The sequence below is a fragment of the Rhipicephalus microplus genome, chromosome 2, assembly GCF_043290135.1.
Source record: "Rhipicephalus microplus isolate Deutch F79 chromosome 2, USDA_Rmic, whole genome shotgun sequence".
NCBI lineage: Eukaryota > Metazoa > Arthropoda > Arachnida > Ixodida > Ixodidae > Rhipicephalus > Rhipicephalus microplus.
The window spans coordinates 178,107,568-178,135,514 of NC_134701.1; the positions used below are offsets into that span (position 1 = coordinate 178,107,568).

General features: G+C 44.0%; 1 protein-coding gene across 1 annotated transcript; it reads left to right on the top strand.

Annotated features, from left to right (window-relative positions):
- Positions 1-1,250: 1,250 nt before the first annotated feature.
- bys (Bystin) lies at positions 1,251-27,717 on the top strand. The gene is made up of 10 exons (XM_037421747.2): positions 1,251-1,487; positions 1,579-1,667; positions 5,031-5,157; positions 7,150-7,282; positions 10,039-10,181; positions 10,500-10,597; positions 17,647-17,725; positions 19,211-19,276; positions 24,465-24,673; positions 27,355-27,717. The coding sequence occupies exons 1-10, from the start codon at positions 1,356-1,358 to the stop codon at positions 27,641-27,643; spliced, it is 1,365 nt and encodes a 454-aa protein (XP_037277644.2). The 5' UTR covers positions 1,251-1,355; the 3' UTR covers positions 27,644-27,717.
- Positions 27,718-27,947: the final 230 nt, after the last annotated feature.

The window sequence follows — 27,947 nt, forward strand, 5'->3', positions numbered from 1 at the left end:
ACTGTTGTACCCGGTGTGTAAATTTGCACACCCGCGTTGAGCGTGTAGAATTTACTGGCTACAGCTGTAGCGCCCTTCGGCCACGCTGACAAGACCGGTGCGTCTCTCTGCGCTCGAAAATAAACACTTATTTCGTAGATAAACACTCGTGCGGTCGTATAATCCATGGCAATGTGCCTCGCAGCGGTGTGGCAGGGTCTGTTATCGTCACGTCGAAGACGCCGCGAGCGAGGTCATATATAACAGTCTCGCTTCAAAATACGTGCCTCACATACTGAAAATATTGGAAATATTCTGGGCAGTCGTAATATCTTGACGCCGTTACCCACAGAGGTGCACACGGCAGCATTTATGCCGTTTATGTTCTTCACATAACCAACTTGGGCACACATTTCCAGTTGACGTCACAGTTGCACAGGCCACTTTACTTCGATAATTCAACTGCAGAAGCGAAGAACGCGCCATTCTGATCGTTTAAAATGAAAAGTCATGCAATTCGTCACCATGCCATCCGTGAACTCGTCATATGCGTCTGCTATAAGGTCCGTTCGATTCGCCTGCACCACGTGAACCAGTTCACGAGGTGCTGCACCTTACCATTCGTTTCAGCGGTGCAGCATTGACGACCGCTGAACCCTGCCATTCGTTTCGAAAGGTGCAGAAGAGGTGCAGCACCGGTTCACAATTTTCCTGCACCTTCTTTGCTGACGGTGCCGGCTTGGTGCAGGCGCGCGTGCAGCTGAGCAGACGACGCAACACTTAGACGTAGGTGGCTTAGGCGCCGTACTCGCCTCTACAAATGCGGTGTCTTTTGCCAAGATGTTCTCGCCTCATAAACTGTCCGCATGTGCGTTTCGCCATAGATCGGTGTTTTTTGAATGTTGTAAATTAACCGAAAAGAAATAAGGCCAACACCTTGTCGGCACATCGTTATTCGTTTCGGGTGTCGTGCTGTGCCTGCACCGCTGAACTCACCCTGCACAATTTCTGAACTTCGCGTGCACAGCCGTGAACCTGTTCCGACCGGTGCAGATGAATCGAACGGACCTAAAATTTGCCCGAATTGAAAATGTCTCGCACATGTGTTCAGTATTATAAACTGCGCAGTTTTTGTTTTTATAAAACATATTTTATTACAACTAATCTGAATTCGCTTAAGATATTGTTTTGCGAAAAACAAAAAACAAAGCTAGTTTCGTACTAAGATTTTATCACAGCCAATTATGGCCAGAAAAAGTGCTATCCAAGTCAATCCTTGCCTCAACCTGGCCTTGTTACCCCTCTTTCTCATGCACATTGCAAGCGTGTTTTCCATGCGCACAACCGCTCTGTGATCGTATTTATTTAGCCGCAAAATGGGCAAAGCCAGTAAAATAAAGGTCGGCAAACAGCTCCACGGAGTGCCTCTGGACAAGCAGCTCCAGGAGCACGGGACGGCAAGAAAAGCCAGAGTTAAGTCGAGGAACCGGAAAGATGAAGACGAACAGGTAAGGAACTCCAGACACTACGTCATGTCGAATCAAGCGCATATTTCGGTGCCGCCTCGTAGATATCTGACTGCGTCGGTTTCTGTTATAGTTTGTCGACGGCAAGCTCACGAAAAAGATTCTTGACCAGGCCCGCAAGCAGCAGGAGGACTTGGAAGAAGAGCATGGACTGCAATCCAGGTAACGCGGACGACAGTTCGCCGCTTTTGGACGTACTCCTTGCTAGGCTAGTTGGTTCATGTTACTTTATAAGCCGCAAGAATATGGCTGTTTTGCACGACGCAAAACAGCCATTTGTGGCTTGTACTGTTCGCTGCTTGATGCATGCTCCTGCAACTGTTTCAGTGAAAACTTACAGTTAAGCTTGAACTAACATGACTAGCTGCCAATCGGCTGTATTGGCACGTGGTGGTGATGACATTGTTCGCGGTTGGGAAAGCATGTCAAATTGGTTACGTACATTGTTTCTTAAAATATTTAGTTTCACTGGAACACAGGTCGGCACCGTTCGTATCAATGCTTGCCGCCAGTTGTATCTGCTTCGGTGTTAAACAGCTGCCTTTCATTTTTCTATTTATTATGCACTGAGGCTACTGTGAATATTTAAATAGTGCCTGTGAAGTTACATGGTCCCGTTTATGGTTTACCAAAGTCCTAGTAGCTGCGTTTATGTTGACAGTGTACATTGCTACCTTGATTTATTGCTTTTGTTCTTGGCTACCTTTATTATTATTAATATTTTATACTACACAGTCTGCAGATGTTTATTACATGAGTGCTACACATTGCTTGCGTCGCTTCATCTTACCCACTCTGTTAGGCTTATATGGTGATGTGGGTAAGAGAGTATATATAAATAAATAGAAAAATAAGTGTCCATTAACACACCATGATCGTCGTACAGAGGCTGCGAGGAGGGGCATGCATTTATGAATATTTGCTGCAGCATATGCTATCAGTAGTCACAAAGAAAATAACGTAGTGTGCACGTGCGTCACGCAGCGCCCCTTTGTCACTCCCGAAATGCGCCATTGACATGCCCGGGTACCTACCGACTCCGTCGCCTACCGCTGCCGTGTTGTTTCTTCGTGCTTGCGCCCATTTAGTTTTGCCTCGCGATGCAAGCTTCAGAGCTGCTAGTGAGGCAAGTTGATTTAGTAGTCGACGAAGAGGGAGCAGAGCTTCGGGTGTTTCTGCGCCGAAAGTTATTACTTAAAATTGAGAACGCACATTGCGATTTTCCGAAAAATATACCAGCCTGTTTGGCTAGCGTGGATTAACGAAAACTACTTGAAGAACACAGTGATAATTGTGTCTTCAGGTGTAACTTCATTACGGGTAAGTGCCATAGCCAAGCACTTACCTGCAAACAGAGATAGCTTACCGTGATTACCGTACATACAAACTTGTCCACGACCACTGTGTACACAGTCAGCGTGTCAGGGAGGTGGTGAAAATTGTGATAGTGATCGCGGAAATTCGGGTATTGCATTGAAACAAACTGTGAAAATGGATGCGAAACCATATTAGTTTACTTTGAAGTATAGCCGATCGGTCAGAGTTGGGAGGGCTCAGGATTTTTAAAAATTGGTCAATTAATTCTCTAGCACAGTCTCCATAATTTTCAGTGACTTCACTGTACATTAGCGTACAACAAAAGTAAAATACAAGGTGAAAAAGGTGTCCAAACATACACGAAAAAAAGAGATGACCGGCATTACTGACCACGCGAAGTCTCCATCTGCCTCGCATATTTTCATCAGCTGTTTCCACAAACTTCAATCAAAAGAGGCTCAACATCAGCACTGTTTGAAACACTAGGGGGGAGGCGTTGCTACTTTGGTGGCGCGGGCCACTGAAATATATTAATATTATATCTCTTGTAAACTTGCCTAGCTCTGCACGACTCGTTTTCAATGGGAGCTGCTGCGCTTCGCTCAACCACTCTTAAAATTGCGGCTCGAAAGACTTTGGGCTTTCACTTATTCTTGGGCCATGCAATTTGTAGTGTTTGTAGAGAAAGCGAGATAATGGTCCCTTGTAGGAAGTGGCGAGCAGCCGGTTTACGCGGTAGCTGGTATACGTGTCGCACGTCTTGATTTTCTGGTCTTATATCGAGTGAACAAGCGAGGCCTTCCTGATTCGATGAGCTCGTTAAAGTACGACAACAAAAACCCAATGCTTCCCGTTCAACATCGTACACAGCAACAGATGACGAGCCCCGAACAAACCGCGCTGCAGCACCTGAACTGCCGTAGGTACCCAGGGAGGTACCCGGGCATGACGGGAGAGGAAGACAACGGCGAAAGTGACATCACATGAACACTATGTATACTTCCAGTTTCTGCTTGGCAAAAAGGTGCTCATATCTGTGCATGACTTGGGAATGTGCTCATTAAAGACGGCATGTCGGGCATTGTACCTTGTTACAATGCCCGTGTCTTTTGGGGGATTCAGATACTGTAGTATGTGCCGACATGACTCAGTATCGGAACAAACCAAGTAATATCACAGTTAAAAAATCGACATGTTGCTTGGAAAAATGTGTGATATGAGGTGACATTGATCAGTCTGCGCCAAGTTGGTTAGATGAAAAAGGACATCTGTTCTGGTTGCGAGTATGTCGGGACATATTTGGTAGTGTTCTTTTAATGTTTTTAGCCTTAATGATTCTGGTCTGGCAACATTCTCAAGAGGCTAGATGGTTCTGCACTCTGTGCATGAGTGCTTTTTGGCAGAAGTATCTTCCAGACAGATTAGTCTGTACCCTAGTGCAAAGGTTTGTAATGAATTGCCTCTTACAGTAAAAACCTCCCAAAAGCTTGAAATTATATTGTGAGCTATCTTACCTTAATAAAATTCAAGTGACCTATCGCAATGCCTATAATATTTACGTAGCTATTGTTTCTTTTTGTTTTGATTACATTATATTAGATTTGTTCCTGTGGCCTACCTGTAAATGCAGTTTGTCTTGAACCGACAGCTAAAATTTTGTCTTAGTTCAAACAAATGGGAAGTATTTTTCTTATCTGAAATGAATAAAGCTTATTGATTGATTGGCCTATTATTTTTTCTAGAATGGGGTGAAAAGTCAGCATTTCCTAGTGCAGCAAAATCTACCAGAGATTTCGTATCCTTGATCTGCCCTGCCTGTGTGCAGCTGATAAATTACATACGAAAGAAAGGAAATTTTAAGGGCCAGTTTGTCATTGTTAAGAGCAACTTCAATTCTGTCTGAGCGTCGGACACAATATACGAAAGTTGCTGGTTCAGTGCCTGGCAGCGTCGCCCTATATTTTAGTCCACTTTACTTTCATCACATTTATGTCATGTTTGCTACAGATAACCTCCTATATACTTTCATTGGCTTCCTTGTCTGTTAGTTATAATTAATGATCAATTTCGTAGAATCATAGGACTGTTCAGACTAAGTGCCTCTTTTTCGTATCTGACGTACTTATTCTGCACCTGAAAGTCGTGCGATTCAAGTCCTGTACCAGCTGTCGTGCTAATGGAAGCGAGCAACTTCTATTGTCTTTGCAGCTCAGCGAAAGTCGCATTTAAGGTGCCTGATGCCAAGCCACGGCTGCTTGTCAACAAGGGCGCGTCGAGTGATGAAGAAGATGATCATGAGGAGCCTCCCGAGGATGACACATTTTTTGAGACGATCGTGAGTTCTACTGTCGCAGGTCGTCAATTATTGTGCAATCTTAGTGGTCAAGAGAAAAAAGCATTTGTTCTAACAGAAGTGCAAATAGAGGAGTACTAACAGAAGTGCTTTAAAGGGGCCCTGCAACACTTTTTGAGCATGGTCAGGAAGCGCTGCCGATCGGTAGTAGAGGCTCCCGACAACACGCGAGCCAAATATTATAGCACAGCACGCGGACTTGAATTCGCAATAAATTATCTAATTCAGCTAAAAATTGCTTTCTCTTCTCTTGACAAATCACTTTATATGCCAAAAAATCACATGTCAACGACCCATCTATCAGCCATTTGCTGATTTGAACAAGGTGCGCTCGTTTGTTACAGATATGGATGCGAGAGACCGCTACTTGTCCACACGCACGCGCGATCACACTGAAAAAGTTGTGCATTCGAAGAAACAAAAAGAAAAAAAAGTGCTAAAGGTCGTAAAGCGCGCATGATGTTTTTCTGTGGCTCTGCCATGCCTCCCTGCATAGCTTCTAGTGCTTTCGTCGGGACGAGAGAAGAGAGAATGTAATTGCAGCATGCGACAAACCTTTGTAACTCTACTTGCACTGGACAGATTACTAAAATTTTTGCGGCGTTGAATTCGTGAGACAATAAGCTCTTCCAGTGAATTTATTCCATGGTTACTTGAAATAGTGTTCAGGGCCCCTTTCAACATTTGTTTTTTAATAAATATGCATGAATTTGAAAAGGAAATGTAAAAACTGCTATTTTTCAATACATTGCTTTATCGTGTATAGCTCCTTCGGGCACATTATATGAGCAAATATTCACATGGACATCGCAGGTACATCACGCACTGCGTGTTCCTTCAAATAGCTTGAAACGCAATGGGCATATTCGTGCATACTTCCTGAGTAAAGAAGTAGCTGTCGTTTAACTTCAGTGTGCTGCATGCTGCAGAAGACCATTTTGACGGCAACTCTACCGTGTTCGATGATCGTTCGATGTGCCGCATTCCATTTCGATTTGCGACGTTCTAGGACTGAAGTCAAGCATTTTTTTCTGTGCCCGTTTCGAGTACAACCAAAAACAAACGGCATGCATTTGAGGCCTAATATTTTATTCTATTTATGCAAGAATTGAAGTTAACTGCAGAATAATTAAATAGCTAATTACATGCTAATTAGCATTCATTACCAAAGCTCGCGCAACAGAATTCATTCCTTAATTTTCTTTTTTGGAGTGTAATATTGAGGGCCGTGAAATCATGCCATGTGAATTTGACACTTTTGCAGACAGTGTGTCATGGTTCGCGCCTCAAGGGGATAAAAAGTAGTGAAGCACACAGATTGTAAATTATTGTGTGGAAATTCTGCTGTGCACATTGGCTCTTGCTATTGGCAGCTTCGCCATTTAAGCTGAAGACAGAAAAAATGCAAGTTAAAAAATTGGTGTTCGTGCTTATTATGTCTATGATTTGGTCACTCATTACTCTGCTTTCTTGATGTTTCAACTAGTATACTAGGGAATCCAGGGTACTACAGCTACTTTATATCAATCTGCATTGAATAATGAATGCTATAGGCATTGATTCCTGTTCCCAAAATTGCATGGTAATTATGGTCGATATTTTTTGGAATGTCTTGGAATTTAAATTCGTATAACATGAATTCTGGTGCCACATGTATTCACTCCTCCCACTTATTTATGTATATATAAAAAAAAACCCTAAGCTGTTTATTAACTGCTCAGTGCATTAATACTGTCTCTTTTTAATTGCTGTCAAAGTTGTCGAAATCATTTGTATTCTTAATTTGGGACCCACAAACAAACTTGTGAGGCCTTAAAGATGTTAATGCCATATATATATAAACTGAAATTGAAAACGATATTGAAACTTAAAAGTTCATGTGTGACCATTTTATATCTGCTCTGCTATGAATTTCTTGAATAGGGCGCATGGTGTGGGTGTTTTCGATTTTTCATTTTGCAAAACCTTTTGTAGGAGATTGACGAGGCGGATGAGAAGGCTCTCGAGTTGTTCATGAGCGAGAACAGCAAGGCTCGGCGCACGCTGGCCGACATCATCATGGAGAAACTCAAGGAGCACGAGACAGAGGTGGCCACCTTGTTATCAGGCGAGTGCTCGTGCGTTTTGGCAAATCATCCACTTATCACCTTGTTGCATCTGCCTATTCAGGCTGCTGTTGAAAGGTGTCGTGTTGCCATCTGGATTGTTGAAACAACTAAGATTAGCACGAGGCTGCTCATTGCTGTTTTGCTTGTGACATTTATTTACGAACACGCCTGCATAATTGTACGGCACATCGTCAGTAAGACTCGCACGCAACTTGCTCGTGCATGTTTGCAGAGAGTTCTGGGATTTTCACTTGCTTACATGCGCAGCCATATATAAAGCGTGTAGGGGATAGTATATGGCTTATGGCCTTCAGGCATGCAGAATTGAAAAACTTAGGGGGTTGGGTTTTGAAACCACCTTGATTCCTCTGCCATGGCTGTGCCGTTGATGGCCTTGTCTGACTCTGCCTGTGCTCATGCACACACATGAACAAAAGCGCATACTCGGCACACACTGTACTTGAAGAATGCACCATATTGGAAAATCGCTGTCTTTCACAAAAGCTTATGTACGGTATTTACTGACATAATAGGCGCACTTTCTTTTCCAGAAGATTTGGCACCAAGTTCAGGGTGTGCCTATTACTCGGGGCGAAATTCCAGAAAATTTTATATTCGACTACTGCATAGGCAGCCGATAGCGTAAGCCGCCAAAGTCACAAATATCCTCACTACTGTCGAAACAACCTTTTTCATAGGCTACACTGGTGAAAAGTGTGTTGAGCCTGCAGTTTTTCGTGTCCAAGAATCAAGGCATGAGATGTGATGTGCTTACAAGCATTCAAATTTTCCAAAAATAACCCTCGAAAGACCAGCGCTGCCATCTAAATGAAGGTGGAAAAAAAAAAAAACTATGAAGAGAAAGCTTGACTGCGGGAATTTGCTGGTTACGTTTCAAGCTGCCACCGTAATTTTGTGTGCTGAGCAATACGATTGTTCGAATTTCACGAGCTCACACCCCATATCCAACAACACTGCAACCGAATTGCAGACCACCATTTGAGTGTTATAAGCGCTACCCACGCCCCATTTCCTTCAAGTAGAGCCACCGCAAAAAGTTACATTGATTCCGTACAAAACCGCAACTTCGATTGTCCATGATTGCCAGCGAAAAGTAACCAATGCTGATTAGGCCTAGCCTAGGGTTCGGCATGCTGTCATGCCAAGTTTGTACAAGACAACATGAAGATTGGGCATGGAAAGGATCGCATTCAAGCACTTATCCAGGAGTAACACGTGTGATACGATGTTTAGGTTCGCGGCCGGGAAATCGATGCCCAGAAAGGTCTGCTGAGCTAATGCAAGTTCGCGTATACTGTAGTGGCAGCAAAGGCTCGCGTCAGAAAGCCGAAAAGCTTTTAAATTTGCGGACGAGACAGAAAATGCAATAACAACAATGCTTTTCCCGACAGGAAACCAAAAGCGCTCTTGATGGGGACGTGATCGCACGTTCCATGCGTAGTGCGTGTGGCCGGCACAAAGGCTACTCGGATGGCCAGGCAACTGCCCTTCCTCACTTGGCAAGCTCGCGCAGCAGTCTTTTTTTTTTCCTTGCTCCAGCTAATGTAAGAGGGCATCTAATTGCAACTGTGCGAATACGGTACAGAACTACTGATTGAGGCCAAGTTCGTGGTGTGTCTATTATGCGGGGGGAAAAAAGAAAACTGATTTCTCGTGACCGAACTAAGGGTGTGCTTATTATGCGAGTTAATGCGGTACTTATCCGCATTTAGCTCATTGTGCACCACATGCTGTCGAGGTTACCATTGGGTAGATTTGAAAAAGAGCCAGAATTTAAACCTAAATGTAGGTGAAGTAGGCATGCCATTAAACTTTTATTGCCAAACTTGTAGCTATATAGAACAAAGGCGTTAATACGATAACAATTTTTATTTTTGAATGATGAGTAACTAAAGTTTGATGAATCAAGGCCATAGCATTAAGGGTACACCTGTGGTTTCCTCCCTCTTTCTCGTTCTTCAAGCCACAAGACATAATAATAAAAATAATATCGGTGCATCCTCATATAGATAATGTGGAATGGATTTCGAGTTCTTGCCAGATACAGCGGGATATTGGAGCATTCCAGCCGTCAAGACTGCAGGAACGTGGAATCTTTAAACAGAGTTTTCCTGGAGCTGCTGATTGCGATTCATTAGTAGATTACTATAATTACTATAATGCCAGTCCAGCTTGGAGTAGTGAAATTTGTTTGAAGGTGAACAGCCTAACTTCATGTTGATGTATCTCTCTTTTGTCATGCTAGAGTGTGCCTGCGCATCAGAACTTGCGTGTAGCATCAGCATACATGGCGGGCAGTGCGCCAGCCATAAGTTTCCCATTGCGCATGAATTTTCAACACTCTGTATTTGCAGTCACCCTGTGTGTTGCATTTGGCCAATGTGCACGAACTTGCTTGTTGGGGGGGAGGGGAGGACGTCAAATGCATGGGCTGACACGACAGAAAATGCTTAGAAACAGCGTCTTTTATGTGCAAATAATAATAAAGATGGTTGCTTAATGCACCATAAGAGAAGTTGTGAAGCAGCCAGAAAGTGGCGATGGAGCCAACCTAAAATCTTCGCAGCCAGACGGGATCGTAAAGTAGCCAAGTAGCCATCAAAGGCAACCCCGATTACAATGCTTGCTTGTCTTTGTAACAGCAGGCGACCCGGTCCGGCTTTGGCTTCACTGACGTTTAGCTGCTTGCTGCAGTGCTTCCTTGTTTGTTGCTCTAATATCTGAATCATTGCAGATGCGGGAAGTATGCAAATGGCTGACCTTGATCCCAAGGTCGTGGAGATGTACCGTGGTGTGAAGAAAGTGCTTAGTCGGTACCGTTCTGGCAAGTTACCCAAAGCGTTCAAGATCATCCCTGCACTCTCCAATTGGGAACAGGTAAGCAGTTGATCCGTCTCCCTTTTTGTGGTTACGGAAAACTGGTATATGGCTCAGGGAGCCACATTTCTTCAAAACTGCAATCACTTTCTATTTATAGAAAATGGTAATGTGAACAAAGTGCTCATTTTTACAGCTACATATTGACCTTTCATAATTTGTAACATGCTGCATTATTACTGTGACTAGCTAAAGTTTTCAGTATTAGAATGTAAATGTTGTTTTATATTATTTAAAAACTGTTTATACTATGTTCCATAGTTTCAATCATACTTGGCAAAATATTGGTCTCTGTGTCGACAACACTCTGTTTGGCAGGTGCTGCACCTGACTGATCCTGATTCGTGGTCATCAGCAGCGATGTACCAAGCGACCCGCATCTTTGCTTCAAACCTGAAAGAAAAGATGGCTCAGAGGTGAGTAACTCTGCTCGTGCATGGGAATACTTCTACAATGAAACTATTGTGGGACACAAAAATGTTTGCTGTTGCAAAATTTCATTGCGTTGATATTCATGCGCAGACCCTTCAGAGGAAAAAAAATGGCAGCATATCCACGGAGTGAATGATGGAGAATGGGGCGAAGCATTCGTCCGTCCATTCGTTCTTGCTTCCGTCCGTCCCTGCGTGCGTCTGTGCATCCGCCCCTGCGTCCGTTCATGCATCCATCCATGCATCTGTCTGTGTGTCCGTTTGTCCATCTATTCAACACTCCAAGTACCACCATCTCGCATCTTTTCATCATATATTCCCCATATAGAAGCACCGCCATCCAGCGGACATTCCAAGGACTTAACGAGAGGTGGCACACGCACACTTTCTTACGGCTTGCGCTTCGGGTCTACTTCCCACCTTTAACCACTTTGAGTTCGTGGTATATACTAGTTCACTGTATTCATGGCACTGCGGCCCAACGCTCGCTAAACCTTTCTAAAATCAAGGAGGTTACGCTGAGCGAGTATGACGTAGCAACCTTTTCCTGTCAGATAGTGCTCAATGTACATGCCAATGGCTGCTAATGGGAAATGAGAGACAGGAGAATTTGGCTTTTACTTTCTTACTTCTTGCGCTTCGTATCTACTTATCACCTTTAACCACCTCGAGTTGATTCATAGTATGTACTAGCTCATTGTATTCATGGCACTGTGGCTCAATGCTCGCTAAATCTTTCTAAAACTAAGGAGGTTACACCCAGCGAGTATAACGTAGCAACCCTTTCTTGTCAGATAGTGCTCATTGTACATGCCAATGGCTGCTAATGGGGATCGCAGCGTGCGCGTTAATTAAAAGCTGAATGCTCCTGTCTCTCATTCCCCCTTAGCAGCCATTGGCATGTACATTGAGCACTATCTTTTATTGTTCAACAATCAACAGAAGAAATCTCTCACCGGCACCACCTTGGAGGTCAAAATGTTATACTTGTTACACACTACAACGGCTACGAGGGACGAACAGGTGCCGCTATGAGGAGCTTCGCCCCTAAAAGTAGTATGTGTATTATTTAATTGACACTGTGTTCGAGATCAATGCAGTGACTTGGATTACTAGAGACCCCCGGAATGCCTCTTGCACGCTGATGCACGAACGGTGAGTACAAATAGACCTTCAAAATGGCTTGACGATGGTGTTCCGCTCAGTGCAAAGGGAACGAAGCACAGTCAGTTTGCGTCGGGAGCGCAGCATGTATAGAATGCTGTACAAGCTGTGATGCCTGCCGATATAGCGCTTGTGCCAGCAATCGCGACCGCGTCCTTAAAGTCAAGGTTCACAATTGCTGCTCAAGAGTAGGGGTTCTCGAAGTGGGTTCCGCGAGCCACTTGTAAATCTTCCGTGGTTTTGCACTCACCCACTCAACTTGCATAGAGGGCGATCCCGAGGTGCGATTGATTTAGGAAACTTTCTATAGTATTCTCACCCGAGCATCAATAAGCACATCTCGGTGTGTAACAGAAACGTGGGAGCTGCACATTAAGTCCCGCCAGCAGTTTGTAGCCAGCCAGACTCTGAAAATGAGACACCCGGTGGCTTAAATCTTGGGGGGGCCTTGTCTTAACACAATGCGTATTTTGGCTATTTGAAAATAGGTGCCTCTATGTCTAGTGTCCGCGCATCTGCCACGCTCGTTTGTCCACCACCACCAATGGCCACACAGGCACGTCAGAGGGCTATGCGCAGTGCTGTAGACACAATTGTGCGTCGTTTAACATGACCAAGAGGGCCAAGCATGTAGAGTTTACCCCAGAAGTTTTTTGCAGTACAAAATCATAATTTATTGAAAATAAAAATGAAAGAAAACTCACTGCTGTGGGGGTGGGGTTTCTTGGCACTTATCTAATGTAGCTTAACAGGGTTCCCTGGCACAAACATGGTTGAGAACCCCTGCACCCCCCCCATCCCACCTTGCGTTCCTTTCTGACAGTAGCAATCGATGGCGGGCCTGGCGCGCGGCTTGATGCTGTCGCAGGCGCCCTCCGTGCAATGGAGATAGGTCGACTCTTTTTATCTGTGCCTCAGCCGCGATCGTCACCCATTGCACACAGTATGTAAAACATACGATGTCCAGGGGGGGGGGGGGGGGCATTATCGATTTGGACAGTACACAAAACATGACAGCAAGAACTAGTCCAGACTGCCCATATAATTGCTATTGTTCATTAGAAAAATATAGCTTTTGCATTCGAGTGTCGTCTTAGGCAAATGCATACGAGTCCCGTGTGAGTTTCTTTTTTTTTTTTTTGCCATTGCTTTCTGAGGGCACTAGCAGATTTTTGTTGTACAGGCAGAATTCCCTAGCCCAGTGGTTCTCAGCCATGGATGTGTTGGGGGCTGCTTGTGGACTCGTGGAAGTGATGAGGGACCCCTTGCAGTGGAGGGGAAGGAGGGGGGGGGGGGTACGTAGGTAAATTAATGCAACTGGAGCGTGTGACAGGCGCCTTTTACTGCTACCAAATACATCAAACAAATGTGCCATATCACTTCATTTTGCACAGTTCAGCAATACGTGGCACAGTCGCGCTTAAACAGAGTTGCACATTTGCAGGCACAATCAACCTGTTTCGGTACTTACTTTGAGTCACGGCCGGACTAAATTCCAAAAAATGTAAAAAAAAAGCAGTTGAGGGTTTCGCGGATTATAGAAGTGGCTTCACAGACCCCCATTTGAGAACCACTTCCCTAGCCATATACACTTTTGCTGCAAAAGGAAAACGAAGTTGCGTTGGTAAATCATGTTGTCCACCTTTCAACATACATCCTGACGCTGTCACGTAAGCTTAATTTAAGCAAATCCCTACATATGGTTAGCCTAGCGCATGCGCAATTGATAGTATGGAAGCACGGTGAGAATAGCCTTGCTCCAGCTAAGAGAGGCCTCACAGAGAAAGAAGGGAGTGCCGGAGAAGGTTGGCTCTTTGAGGCTACCTAAGTGCAATCATGTTATGTGCAGCAGTATAGTAAATGATAGTGAAGAAAAAGAGCCTCCCTTTCTCCTAGGGGTCATTTTAGGGGAATACATTTGGAACACTATCATTCTAGCTTTGAGACGATGTGTGTCGCAGCATTTGGGGGCCATGTCTGCTGACAACCACACAGGCGTATTATAATGTTATTTGATACAGTATGATTTCATTGAACTAGTATTATGTTTATTTGCTCTGAAAATGATCGATGAACAAGTTGTTCCAGAATGCTCAACCACCTTGCACCATTATTTTTGCATACACGTCTGAAATGGGGAGTGCTCCTAAGATGATTGGCTCCATGAGGGTTGCAATGAATGGACATATTTCTAGCTCTTCATAGGAGCCCCAAAATAATTATTCATGTCCTTGAATGTTAATGCAATTTGCTTCTGCAGTGTACTCCAGGATGTGAGTTTAGCTGCTCCAGAGTAGAGATGTGCACGGGCTCCGGGTAGCCCGACCCGACCCACAAGCTGGGCTCGGGCAGCCCGGCGTCTTTTCACCTCGGGCCCAGACCGAGCTCGGGCATCCTTGTTGAATCATCGGGCCGGAATCAAGCCAAAAATATAGATGATATGCCGGAATTCTCGTTCATATGTGTCCTTTATTTGGAGAGAAACCGGCATGAAGTTAGGGAGTACTTGCGTACAGAATCACTAAGCGCGTGCTCCAAATTTGAACTTCTTGAGTTTTGGAAAGGGAAAGAAAAGAACTATACGAAACTCGCCAAACTTGCAAGAAAAATCTTGGCGATTCCAGCTACAAGTGCCAGCAGCGAACACTGCTGCAGGATATGTAATGCACGAATGACGCACTCGATTGAAGCCCGAATCGATGGACAACCTTTTTTTTTCTGCATGATAATTTGTGAATGGTTCTGCATTCACTCTCGACTTTTAACAATTGGAAAAAAAAAGAAGCTACAGGGATGGGCGGCATGCTTTTTTTCTTAATATATATGCATTTTGATTTTCTTGTTGTCATGTGCTTTATTGCGTCGTTTGAGTCAGGCCGAGCCTTGGGTATAAGACGCCGGGCCGGGCCTGGGCGGCCCATCCTCAATACATCATCAAGCCGGGCTGGCCCGCCTGTGGCGAGCATCGGGCTCGAGCTGGGCCACGAAATTGCGGCCCGTGCACATCTCTACTCCAGAGTGCTTGTAGATGTAATATTACCTGCTCCAATGTGCTCCAAAATGAAAATTTTGCTGCTCCAAAAATTGCTCCAATTCAGAAGACCTTGATAGCATCACTGAACACAGTAAATGTGCGATGCAGGAGCTGTTATAGTGGCAGTCTAATACCAAGTGCTGGAATATGGACTGCTATAGACCTTTTCAGAAATGTCTCCCTGGGCGCCGCCAAAGTCCTTTTTGGGCTGTGCAAATTGGCCTGACCCCTCAAAAATGCACTGACAAGGCTGTGCCCTTAGCCTTTGTACTCCCGCGCACAGCCCATCATGGCGGTGTTTTTTTTCCTCCTGTCAAAAGGTGTATAGTTACCTGTAAACAACTGTAAAGCCGAAACACTTAGTTCCTTTTGTTATGGCATTATTGATTTAATCAACCGCCATGTTAGCCACATGTCGTCAGAGCTGTGAGGTCACTGGAGATAACATGACATTTTTTACTGTGAATTCACCTGCAGCAGTTGTGGAAAATCGTAGTCCTGGTTTGACTTTATGTGCGTCATTGCCACCTCTGACCATGACCGGCCAGTATCCATGATTGCATGGGTTATGACTCTGCTTTCATCTATAGTAATTGCAGCAAGCACCATCTTTCGGATTTATTGCATGTTGGCCGTGCCACCTATGATTGCATCGGTACTTATAGAGGTTTCATCTGGAGAAGTTTTGACGAGCAGTATTGCTTCGGCTTGGGCACATTGGCTGTGTACAGCAGTTTTAGGAGCGGGGTGGACGCTTTTCATAGTTATGTTGGTACGATTGCCCTTTTCACTGCGTTTGTGGCAATATGTATTCCCACCTCGACTCAGTGTACGTGCCTTCAGAAAATTGTGGTCGTGAGCCACAATTGGGATAGTATTGATGGCGAGAAGCACCTTCGTTGCAACACGTTGCTGTAACTATAGGTCGGCAAGCATGTGGAGCTCGCCCAGACTCGCTAAAAAATATATATATTGCTCCTGGGGCTCGCTTGCACTCAGACTCATCAAAACATTTCTCGCCCGAGCTCAGTCAGACTCGCGGCCCGATCGATGTGTGGGTGAGTGCGAGTGAAGCCATGAGTGTGTTTGTCGGCATGCGGGTGTGACACGATGTGCTGAGCATGCAATGTGGAAGACATGTTAGAATTTACTGAGGTTGAAGTAAGATTCTCCTGTGGCCTGTATACACAGTGAACTTGCCAGCTGCATCATGATGTATGGCCAATATATTGCCAACCTGCTCAATGACAGTCAACTACTAATTGGCATGCGTGCATAGCACATCTCAGGTGGATACTGTTGTGTTAATATCAAGACTTGTGATGCAGGCAGCTTGTAAAGGAAGCCACAAGCATTTATGAAATTGTGTTGCTGCTATATGAATTTTATACTTATCTTGGAGAAATGCTCCTTTGTGTCCAGTTGCATTTGGAAAAATTTCATTAAAGTGGAAATAGTACTACACTCAAACCTCATTATAGTAAAGTTGCATGTTACACAAAATGAAGTTTATTATATCCAAACATTTATTTTAAAGGTATATTTTTAACACTGTATCTACTACAAGACTTTGTTATAACACTTTCATTCACTTTGTTATAACAGATATTTCGTTGTATATGGGTTCGTTATATTGAGGTTTGAGTGTACAGTTAAACTCCAGTACAACGAACGCTGCTTCAACGAAATTTCCGCTACAACGAAAAATTCACGATTCTCTGTTAGCAGTCCATAGGAGTCAATGCCTAAATATTGTCGCCACATGAACACATTTTCTTTGATCGCCTTGCTTCAATGAAATTTTACGATGCGATTCCAGGCTCAGATACCTTTTGCTATGCAGTAAACCGAATCTTTAACATTTCGATGCATTTTCAGAGCCTGAAAATACGTCAACGAAGTCTAAAACAGGTGTTGGCACCACCAGAAACCGCCGCTATACCGCCGCACTTCAGCAAGCATGGCCGCCGCCATTGCTCGATAGCGATGGCAATGAGACTGCCCTGGCCCTGCTTTTGCCGCTTTTGAGCCACAGATGATCCGAAGCTGAAGCTCGGTAGTTAATGGTTTTCTTCATGCAGCTGCTGGGTGCAACTGCGGAACGATGCCTTTTCTAATGCTTATCATTATGTTCGCGCTTGGCCAGTGTGGTCACTAATCAGAGTAGCTGTTTGTCTACATTATCAACAAAATGAGGTAGCCGCGAGTGATGGATGATAAGAATGGCATGGAATAATGCAAAAATCGCCGCTCCACGATACCCTGCCTCCATGCCGACGTCGGATACTTTTGACGGCGGACAGCTGCTGGTGTTAACGTGTTAATGCAACTGTTTGTTCGTTCACGAAGGCAGTTTTAGGCATTTTTTTCAGCGTGCTTTTCACAGTGGCCCCGCTATGCATGAGTGAGAATGACGCCGTGACGCTGCTGGGAAAGAATAGGAAGCAGCGGACATTTTTTTAAATTTTAAGAATAAACTTTTCTTTGTTTTGCTAGCTCAGATCAGCTATATTTTTTCGATTTCACTATAACGAAATTTTCTCTTCACTGAAATTTTTTCCACGCCCTGTTAGTTTTGTTGTAGCGGGGTTCGACTGTAGGTCCAAAACACTATTTGTTTAGGGAAACTTTTTTGTATTGTTTTCTGTAGCCAGCTGACAGGGATCAGGTAGTCTTTTGTTATGATGAATGGGAATTTTGTTGTTGATGCACTTGCTGTAGTGAGATTTGAGTGTACTTGCAATCAGACCTTGTTTGTTCTTGTTTTTGTAAAGAAAAATGTTATGTAGTTACAAGTTGTTCTAAGCCCCAATTTTTCTTTTCTTTCTTTTTCCAGGTTTTACAATCTTGTCCTGCTACCACGAGTGCGAGATGACATAGCTGAGTACAAGAAGCTGAACTACCACTTGTACCAGGTATATCCCGGAGCCGTTGCTCTTGCATTAAGTGGCGGTAGTATAGTTGGCAACTTTAATAACATGAATGTTCACGTCTCAAGAATACGCATAGTTAAGAAAAAAGTCGTGAAAGTTAGTGACTTGGCTCAAAGGGGCAATCTGGATTCATAAGAAAAAAGAAAAAGAACGAAACAAAACGTAAGACTGCTTCAAGATGTGAAAACAGCTATGTGTTTGGGACATGTTGGAAGAATGCCAACTAATAATTATAGAGAAAAGATTTTTATCAGGAAAAAAAAAAGTTAATGTGTACTAGCGCATTGGCTTTCTTTGTGGCCTCAGTTGCTTGCGAGACGTTGATATACAGGGGTAATACATCTGTTACAAGGACATTTTTGAAAGACCATAAAGTTGATGGCTATCGAAATGCCGAAACTCTGTCGATCCATCGGAGTTATCGCTTTTCTGCATGGCAGTTTCGGACGGCCGTTGAGTGCTTATGGCATTTCTTGTAAGGATTGTGTGCTGCTGTAGATCTTCATTTTCGTGTTCATTCCACCGAAATTTGAATAATACAAATGTTAAAAGTACAAACATGTCTGTTATTTTTGTTTAAATGGTTCATGTGATTGTACGTTGTAATGAATACACATATTTAACTCTTGAGTTGAACAGTGATGTCAAATATGTCACTGTTGTAAGGAGCATGTGCAGTTTCCACATTTCAAGGGGTAGTGGTAGTTTGTTAAATTACACTGTTTGCGCTATTGACTTGGCAGTTTTCAAAGCATCACGTGCATCATCTCATGCTTGGCCATTCAGGGGTCTAAAACTCGCCTCAGCTAGTAGGTGACAGTCTCTAAGCTTAGTCTCCCGGTGGGCTGGGATGATTAAGGTTGGGATCTGGGAGGAGGGTTGCCATTTCAGCAAACTGCCAGCTATCGTTACTGGTTAAGATTTTTGCCACATCTACTATACATGTCAAATTTCAAGGGGATTCAGCATCGGGTTTCGATAAACACATCGATATTGATATCCAGGATGACTGAAATTTGGACATCGATTCGGAAATATACAGGTTTTGTTTTACTATTATGTTTTGACACATGGTGACTGGATGGTATGCCTCGCATAAAAGATGCTTGAGACCATTCAAGTCTGTGCAGCTCCCGAACATAGTTATTAAGAAAATTTCTAGAAAGTGGGATGAACACAGTCTTGTGCAGGTTGTGCTGCTAGCAAAGGGGGCCTGTGGGTCATGTGTTGGGTCAGTAGAGTATCGGTTGAAAGGTCTTACATACGCCTGTGTGACATAGATATAAATAATTCATAGTATGGTGAGATGCATCTACTGCAGGTGCATTGTTTACACATGTAGGGCAGGGATGACTGACTTACTTGCACGTCTGTCACCAGCTCGGGGAACGGTGTGGTTATCTCACTGATTAAGTTTTCTTTTTAAAATTTTTGATTTCATCGTGTCCTGTCCTGCTGCTCTTCCAGGCCCTGCGGAAAGCGCTGTTCAAACCGGGTGCTTTCTTCAAGGGGATCATACTTCCTTTGTGCGAGGTTGGTTCACTTGTACATCTTTTTCATGAATCGAGCTCTTGTGGTGTTTTCTTCACATAATTCTTGGAATCTGGCTGTGTTTTATGCATGCCAACACCAGTTTGTGATTGTTGAAGAGACCTAATTGGAGGGGTGGCGTTTGTGTGAGCGTTCATTTGAAATCTAATCAAATTTATTTTGGGCTTTAGCACCAAACGTATGTAATAAATATGCAACAGCATGAATATAACTATTTATGAATCCTGGATGTCTTGGTAGCATTGCTAATTGGTCATATGAACCATGCATGCAGTGATCTGCCTCATGTAACGCATAAATGCCTGTTGGAGTTATCTGCTTGCTTGCCGTTCAGTCACCACTTTCAGAAACTACTGGGAAATAGTGCTGTTGATGGGCAGTGCTTTGTGGCAAGTAAAGATAAAGAAAAATGAAGAACATTATTGTATTTAACTGTAGTTCATTTTTGTTTAAGTTGTTAGTTTTTGTCTATGGATGTTTAACAAATATATTTGTATATATATTTATGTTCTTGATAGATGTTTGCAAAGATGAGGTGGGGGTGATAAAGGAGGCTTTTCTTTGATAACGTGGTAAGGTTATTATACAGTAGAATCTCGATGATACAAATTCGAAGGGATCGCCTAAAATATTCGTATCAGCCCGAATTCGTATGAACCAAAAACAACTTAAAGCTGATAAAAATGATGAACAAGAACTTCATTGGCAACTACACCTTGCTGAAAAAAGTTGGTGATGTAACTTTCCTGCCTTCACGGCCTCTTAATTAAGTGCCGTGGTTTTCTCGCTCATGCTGCTGGCCCAGCGCGTTCACAGTTGCCATCAGAGCGAGCAAAAGCGGCCAAACTCATTGGAAATTCATTCGCCTCCACGCTTAAGCAGAAAGAAAACCGCGCCGCGATGTTGACACGAAAAATAATGAGTCCTAGAGAATTCGCGTTGGAGAATTCAAGCGTAAGTCCGAGCGCGGCTGGAAAACCACGTCCGCGCCCGCCAGAAATGTTCACATTTGTTCTGCCCCTCGTATACATGCCACCCCCGCCGCCGCCATCGCCGCTTGAGAATTCATTCCATTTTGTCCATTTGCTGGGCACTGAAGTTCGTACGGAGTTATAAATATGCATACAAGGCACTGAAAAGAAACAGTTCACATTTTTACTAACGTTATTTCGGAAGACACGTCAGCAGAAATGACATGAGCAAACACAGCGGCGACGGATTCAGCCGGCAGTGCAAAAGTAAGACACGTTCGGGCAAGCCAACTCGCTGCTGCTGCACTTCTACTTCCGGTGTTATCAGCAATCGTAATTCAAACCAGGCTGTCCACGACCGCGTCCTTGTCAAGGTCGTGAGCTTTGACGTGCCACTTAACTTTATGGCCGCTCGGGTACTTCGCGACAGCGCCGACGCGACCTACTGCCGATGCCTTCGCCGCCATGTTGATTTGCAGCTGGTTGTTGACATCACGTGGTTTGAGCGATAAAGCAGGCGGTGAAGCCAAAGCCGGGAAGCAAAAACGGGATACGATGCTATCGCGTGGCGAGAAAATTGGTCTCGGACTGATTTTTTTGCGTTGGCGTGGTGGCGTGTTTTGTCGCGTTGCACCCCTGGCATGCAGCGGTCAATCGCATATTCGTATCGTCCGCGGTGGCTAGGGAAACCATTCGTACAACACTGAGTCACGGCGCATTCTATATAATGTAGTCCATCCAAAACAACCTTAAGATTCATATCATCGCAAAATTCGCATCAACCGTAATCATATCATCGAGATTCTACTACCTGGTTGCAGGTAAAGCATGGCAGATAGATGCACGACTTCATAAAGGAAAAAAGTATTATACAAATATAACCATGAGATCTGTACAAAACGTAAAGGGGCCGATGTCACCAAGAATTTATTTCTGCCTACCTATCTCCCGGATTGTCCGGTAGACTCCCGGGTTTTGACCGTTTCTTCCGTTTGTACAGTTGTCATGAAAATCTCTCGGAAATCAAAATTTTTGTGCGGGATCTGGCCGCATTGACAAAAATGCAGGTTATACCGCTCCAGGCTTCTTGCGAGCCTACCGCATTTTATTATAAACGAATTTAGGAGACGTTAATCTAAGCGTACAGTAAAACCTCAGTGATACGAAACGGTGGCAGATACAAATTTGTGAAATTCCCCATCTAAATTCCAGTCTGTTCACTGGGCCGAAATTCTAATGTTCCAAACACTTTTCCTAATTGCAGCAGGTGATGTGAACTTAACTACCGAAACAAAAGGTTGAGAGCAGCTTGCTTGAAGCTTTGGAAGGACGCATGCGACCAGTGCATGCACTGTCTTCTAGAGTGCATGTGGTTGTCGTTGCCACAACCTCTGTGGAGGAAACCGCCGTCGTTCTTGAGGCGGTCATATATGGCGACAACATTACTGACAGAACTCTGAAAGTGTGCGCGCGTCCAACACTCGGACAGTCAAAGCAATGCTGCTTTCCACAAACTCTGTGAACAAAACCGCGGCAAGTTCGATCATAGATAGCATAAAACAACTTAGTTTTGAAGGCACGTGTGCAGCGAGCGCACGTAGATGGAAAATGGAAATACTGTTTGCTGCAACCCTCGCGCACAAAACTGTGGTTGTGGCGGCGCGATAACGATCTACGAGCTTCGAGGGCACACGGATAACGCAGCGGTAGATTAATGGGAGTAAAGACGTTAAAAAGGCTGGAAGCGCTTTGGCATTTCTGTCCCAATAATCTAGTAGCGAGCAAAGCTTTGAAGCGTGCTTTCGCAGGAGCCAGCTGCGTTGTTCTGTCCGTTCACGTGTGTTCCAGAAAGACATATGCGAGCTGTTGTGACGGAAATAGATTTTGCTAGTCGTTTTAATGAGGGGAAATTTCGAGAGTATATGCGCTCCCCCTCTGAGACTTTCACCGTAGTGGAAAACCCTACCTTCGTGTGTGCGGCCACTCCATGCCATTATGAGATTGCAACGCCGATGTTTGTGCTTATGAATGGGACCCCCCTCTCCCCTCTTGTTTTTCGCATTGTTTTTTTTTTTCTTTTCGTGCCAAAAATGGGAGCAAATAATTTTGCGTGACTCCCCCCCCCCTTCCCTTTTAGGAAATCTCCCGGATTCAGAATCCTTGAACTTGGCAGGTATGTTTCTGCGTGATACAGGAAAATTGCCTGATCTCCCTTTTACCCTTCTATGTAATTCGCTTATCCATCTTTTTTTTTTTCTGTGCCTGTATGCTTTGCGAGATTAACCTTATTGGTATGTTTCACAGCTCCATAATTATGGTGCATTTTGATGGCAACGGTGCATTGAAGGTGAGGTACAGAAAAAAGTAAGTTAATCCCAGTTGTAATCGAAATATGGGAGTTGGTGCAAGGTTCATTCGGGCATTGCACTACATACATGTCTAATACAAAATCCGGTCCATAATTTGTCTCACTAAGGTATGTAGCCCTGGAAAAAGCTAGAGCCCTTCCCCTTTTTCTGTAACGGATGCCTTTCCGTAGACGGCCGTCTATTAAATACACTTGCAAACATAAAATGTTCAAGCAATTGCTCGTCCAAGAAAGTAGTAAAGAATGCAAAAAGAAAAGAGGTTATGACAGTTAGTAACAATGATTTTGTATATGCTTGCCTATTTTGAAATTAGTGTGAACATTTCCTTAGTTTCGGGAATTGAGCTTCTGCCCACTGCTGAATGTTGTGTGATGCCTACGGCTCCCTCATTTATTTCAAAGCACGTGTTTCTTTGTGAACTTGCCCAGATTTATCTAACTGGGGCTGGTGCTATTTTGGTTTCTGACTGATCCTCGACAGAGGAGTCAAAGCTCAGCCACCTCGGTCCTACAAAACAGCAGCCTGATGGGTCGCCATTAGCTTGTCATTACACACTTGCACACCACCCCAAAACAAATGTGGCCAGCTTGTCTTCTTGAACATTCAGAAAGCTTAATATGTTAAAAGATGTGTTACGTTCGTCTCCAGCACAAGACATGAAGAAAGCCTGACAGAGCAGTGGAATGTGGAGCAAGGGAAATGTTGCCACAAGATAGAACCACTGTACACCCACATGTTGCAAAAGCGAGTTTCTTTGTGCATGCCATATTTTCTCGCGTACAGCCTGCTAAAAAATATGCTGGTAATTTGGAGCTGAAGTCGCAGTGCATGTAAAACGTGAATCACGTTGTGCAAGCTTGCTTCACGGCATGACTTTGCTGTAATTTAAGGAAGGTGACTCCTTTCAATACACATCTTTAAAGATGATAGTTTTTCTCAAGATACTTCAACTCAGAAATGTTAGCCTGTCTTTCTGTCAAAACGATCCAGCCGCACGGTGAAAGTTTAACTCCTTGTTCAATGTCCACCCAACTTGGTCTGATGGTTGCATTTATACTTGTGAGCATTGCCAATCAAAAAGCAAGTATTATGCATATTTGAGGCGGAACATCTGTACGTAAGATTAGGTAGTGTTTTTCTTTATTTATAAAATGCATAGATACATAGTTCTAAAGACCGCAGTGTTTATCACACAGCGTTGACAATGAACAAAAAAGCGGGTGTTTCCTATACTTCGCTAAAACAACATGATGCTGCCACCTACCAATTACGTTCTAAAAACTTTAGTTTCTTGACATTACTGCCAGATGGCATCCATATCTCGCATATCGCCTCCAGACAGAAGACTATCGTCTTTCGACATGCTTTGCAGTGAAGCATGCAGATACGAGACTAATTTTATTTAGGAGCGAAGCTTCTTAATCTTGCACGATGTGCATTGTTGCCGTCGTAGTTCCCCGTCAGGCTAAAACACAGCTGTTACATATACCGTACATAAAGCATTCATAGCCTGCATAGGTTTTAAAAGTATGCTGTACTCTGTCTGTCCATCTGACCGTGCGTGCATCTATCCATCTGTACAAGCGTCCGTACATTTGTTTGTCCTTTATACGAGTTGGCGACTTCAATGTAGACATTATAGATCTTAGGACCTAGCTTCGCTCCATCACCAGCATTCATTTCGTGGATCTGCAGCCATTTTTAAAAGATGTTTTTACTATATTATGGTTTCAAGTGAGGAAGTGTGGGTTATATGCAAGAAATCATGGATTATCACAGGGCGTGTTGGATCCACTGCCACTCTGGTTCTCCAAACTTTTCTCATTGCAGTCAGGAACTTGCACCCTACGTGAGGCCATCATTGTTGGTAGTGTGTTGAGCAAGAACTCTGTGCCCATGCTGCACGCTTGCGCAGCCATGCTGAAGATAGCGGAGATGCCTTACACAGGCGCGAACTCCATCTTTCTGCGCCTGCTGATCGACAAAAAGTACACTCTCCCCTACCGGGTCATCGACGCAGTTGTGCACCACTTTCTCAGGTGAGCCCTGTTTGTTACTGGCATCGAGATGTGACTACCCTACGCCACACTCGGACAAGTGCAGGCGAACCCCTTTACGAGAGACATGCACCAGGGAGCAGTCCTTGTCCCTTACATGAGGTGCCTCTTATGAACAGGATACCATGTCCTCATTTTCTGATCAACACCTATTTCAATGTAGGCACACCCGTGTTTCTGATTCCCAATTGGGGCTTGCATTAGCGTTTCCTAATAAGAGGTTTCAACTGTTATTGCATATTACTCATAGATGTGACCACTGCATCAATAGCAACAGAACGTAGTGATTTATCCTTGCATATCCCGACCATAGACTTTAAGCCTTTCTTGCATGAAAAGCTAAGGAAGTTTCGACTGGGTTTGTGACACGAACAAACATTCAATGAGTTTCATGTCGTAAAAACAACACTTTGAAATTGGTCTGCGATAACGAAGATAGGCTGAAACCAAGTCTTTTTATTGCAGACTAAGAATGGGTCAGATGTGCCCCACATGCCTATACAGTCGATCTTGGATATATAGAACTTGAAGAGGTTCGTGAGATAGTTCAAAATGCCGATCATTTGAAATGTGGAATATGCATATTTAACATATTTAATGCATATATAATGCGTTGCAGGTCTCGAAATGGTTTTCGGAAATTGTAACATGCGCTAACATGCCGATTCATTCACAACATGAACAAAGTGACAGCTTCTTCTCTTGCAAGTTACTGCACTTTATTCTGCATAAAATTGTCCGTGAATGCATTGAGTTTCAAGAGGCTGACTCTTTACATAGTAATTTTAGTAAAGTTTCATTGAACTTGTGTGACCAAAATAAGCAATAGAGACTTCGAAATTTCTGACGTCGCACTGATGTTCATGTGCTGAGGTTTTGGTGTGAACGTCAAACATGAAACTAGAGACAGTCGGGTTCTAAAGGAATAACTTATGTGTCTAAATTGACTTAAATGTTTGTCCTTCAACAATTTGACGGTTTCTGCTGTACATGTACAGTAAAACCTCGTTAATTCGAAGTCACTGGGGCGCGAGAAAGCTTCGAATTAAGCTGGTTTTGAATCAACAGAACATATAAGAAGTGGGATGCAAGGAACTTGAACTATTCAAAGTAATCAGTGCTGGTCGTTTGCTGTGCCGGCTAGCTTGCGGCTTCAAGAGTCATGTATTCCAGCAATACCTGGTCTTTATTTTGCCGTGAACGTGGAGGAACGCTGGGCCTCGCTGCTTCCACCGAAAAAAAAAAAAAAAGAACACGCAGTCGTAATCGATTAAAATGTGCACCTGCAGAAAACAAGACAACTTCACTGCAACACAGTAGTGACATGCGGGCAGCATGTTGCTTGCTTCTCGCGCCGTCAGCACGTCATGATGCGACCATTCGCATATTCCTTCTATTACAATTACGACTATAATAGTGGCCAGTGTGACAAAGTTCAAGATTTGTTTTGGCTGGAGAAATGATGTTTGAAACTTTCGAACTTAGTTTTCGAAGTAGGTGTTGCTGGCAAGAACTCCGCCAGCATTGCAAAGACGCGAATTGCTGGAGCAACCGGCAATCGGAGGTTCGCATACATCGCGATTTCTGCTAAACAATCCTTTATTAATTTTTTTGCAATTCCCAAAAGCATGGGTAAACCATGACCTGCTGACGTTGCGTGAAACATGCAATCAGCTGCCCGCGTGTCACCGCTGTGCTGCAGTGAAGCACGGCTCGTTTTCAGCAGGTGCACGTTTTGGTTGACCACGAGGCCGTTCTTTCTTTCTTCCTTTTTTTTTTTTTGCGCTGGAAGTAAGGAGGCTGGGGTGCTTCAGCTGCCACTCATTAGTATCGATACGTTGCATTGCCTTGTGGCTATTAATAGCCGTCGTTCTGCGGATTTGTGGCGAAATCGGGATCTAGAACTGGCATATGGCACCCAAAGTTTTCGAATTAACCGGACTGGTGCCGGCCGCTTGAAATTATCCACTCGAACTTCCATTGCAAAATACGGGACCGCGAAAATCCTTTGAATTAAGCGGGATTTCGAAATAACGAGTTCGAATTAACGAAGTTTTACTGTATGTTGGCAGTTTCCTGCCCTGCGAGGCCTTTTGCTGTACAGGTATGTTTATGACCCTCTGTTTGAAATTTCATGCCTTAATGAGAACAGAAAACGTACGCTCACTGGGAGGTGCTGCCGCCTCCTGAGGCTTACTAGAAAAGTTTAAAATTTGATTGTGTTATTTTCTTGCCCCGCCACGGTGGTCTAGTGACTGAAATACTTGGCTTTGGCCCGCAGGTCGCGGGATCGAATCTCGGCTGCAGATGCTGAATTTTCTATGGAGGCGAAAATGCTATAGGCCCGTGTGCTCAGATTTGGGTGCACGTTGAAGAACCCTAGGTGGTCGAAATTTCCGGATTCGCGTTGCAAGAAATAGCACAATCTGAAGTACTGTTGAATGAATTGCAGTTATGTGTGATGCTGACACCAAAATGATGTTCCTGATTTTTTTGTTTGTCATTTTTTCCAGACTTAACACATATAACACATGCGAAATTCCCAATAAAGTAATTTGTCCATCCGGAAAATTTTAAAATATATCACTCCTAAAAGTGTTAAATGTATGCGTGCCTGCACGGTTTTCTCTTGTGAATAAATTCATCGAATTGGTCGCCACCAGGTTTGAGCGGGAACAGCGGGAGCTGCCTGTGCTGTGGCACCAGTGCCTGCTGAGCTTCTGCCAGCGCTACAAGGGCGACATCTCTTCTGAGCAAAAAGAGGCCCTGCTGGCACTGCTGCGTGCCCAGTCGCACTACAGCATCACGCCCGAGATACGCTGGGAGCTGCAGCACGCCACGTGCCGTGACGTCGAGGTGACCGAGCCCATGCCACAGGAGGGGGAGGAGGCTGCCGTTGCCAGCAGAGGGGGAAGCGCAGAAGAGGAACCTTTGTCCGAAATGGCCTCCTGACGAGAAATGGGATATAGCGCAGGACAGCCTGTCCACAACGAAGTGTAAAATAAAGCTGTGAGCGATAAGAAAAAGCTGTCAACATTGTTAAAGTAGTCGGCCTTCCCTCCAGGCTCCAAAACTTAGTTCCCGTATATTGCGGCATAGTCCCTTCACTACCTAACAAAGATCTAGGCGAGAAAATGAGATGCTCTTCGCAAATTATTATTTCACGTCGTTCCACAAGTGCAAGCAAAAAAAAAACGTTAGAATAAAAATTTCACTTTCAAAAATTAAAATGAATGTCTGCAAACAAGGACTTTGG

Excerpts from the sequence above, each read along its gene's own strand:
- bys (XM_037421747.2), top strand. The coding sequence starts at position 1,356 with ATGGGCAAAGCCAGTAAAATAAAGGTCGGCAAACAGCTCCACGGAGTG. Across the intron at positions 1,488-1,578 it reads GGAAAGATGAAGACGAACAG|TTTGTCGACGGCAAGCTCAC; the intron begins GTAAGGAACTCC and ends TTTCTGTTATAG. Across the intron at positions 10,598-17,646 it reads AAAGAAAAGATGGCTCAGAG|GTTTTACAATCTTGTCCTGC; the intron begins GTGAGTAACTCT and ends TTCTTTTTCCAG.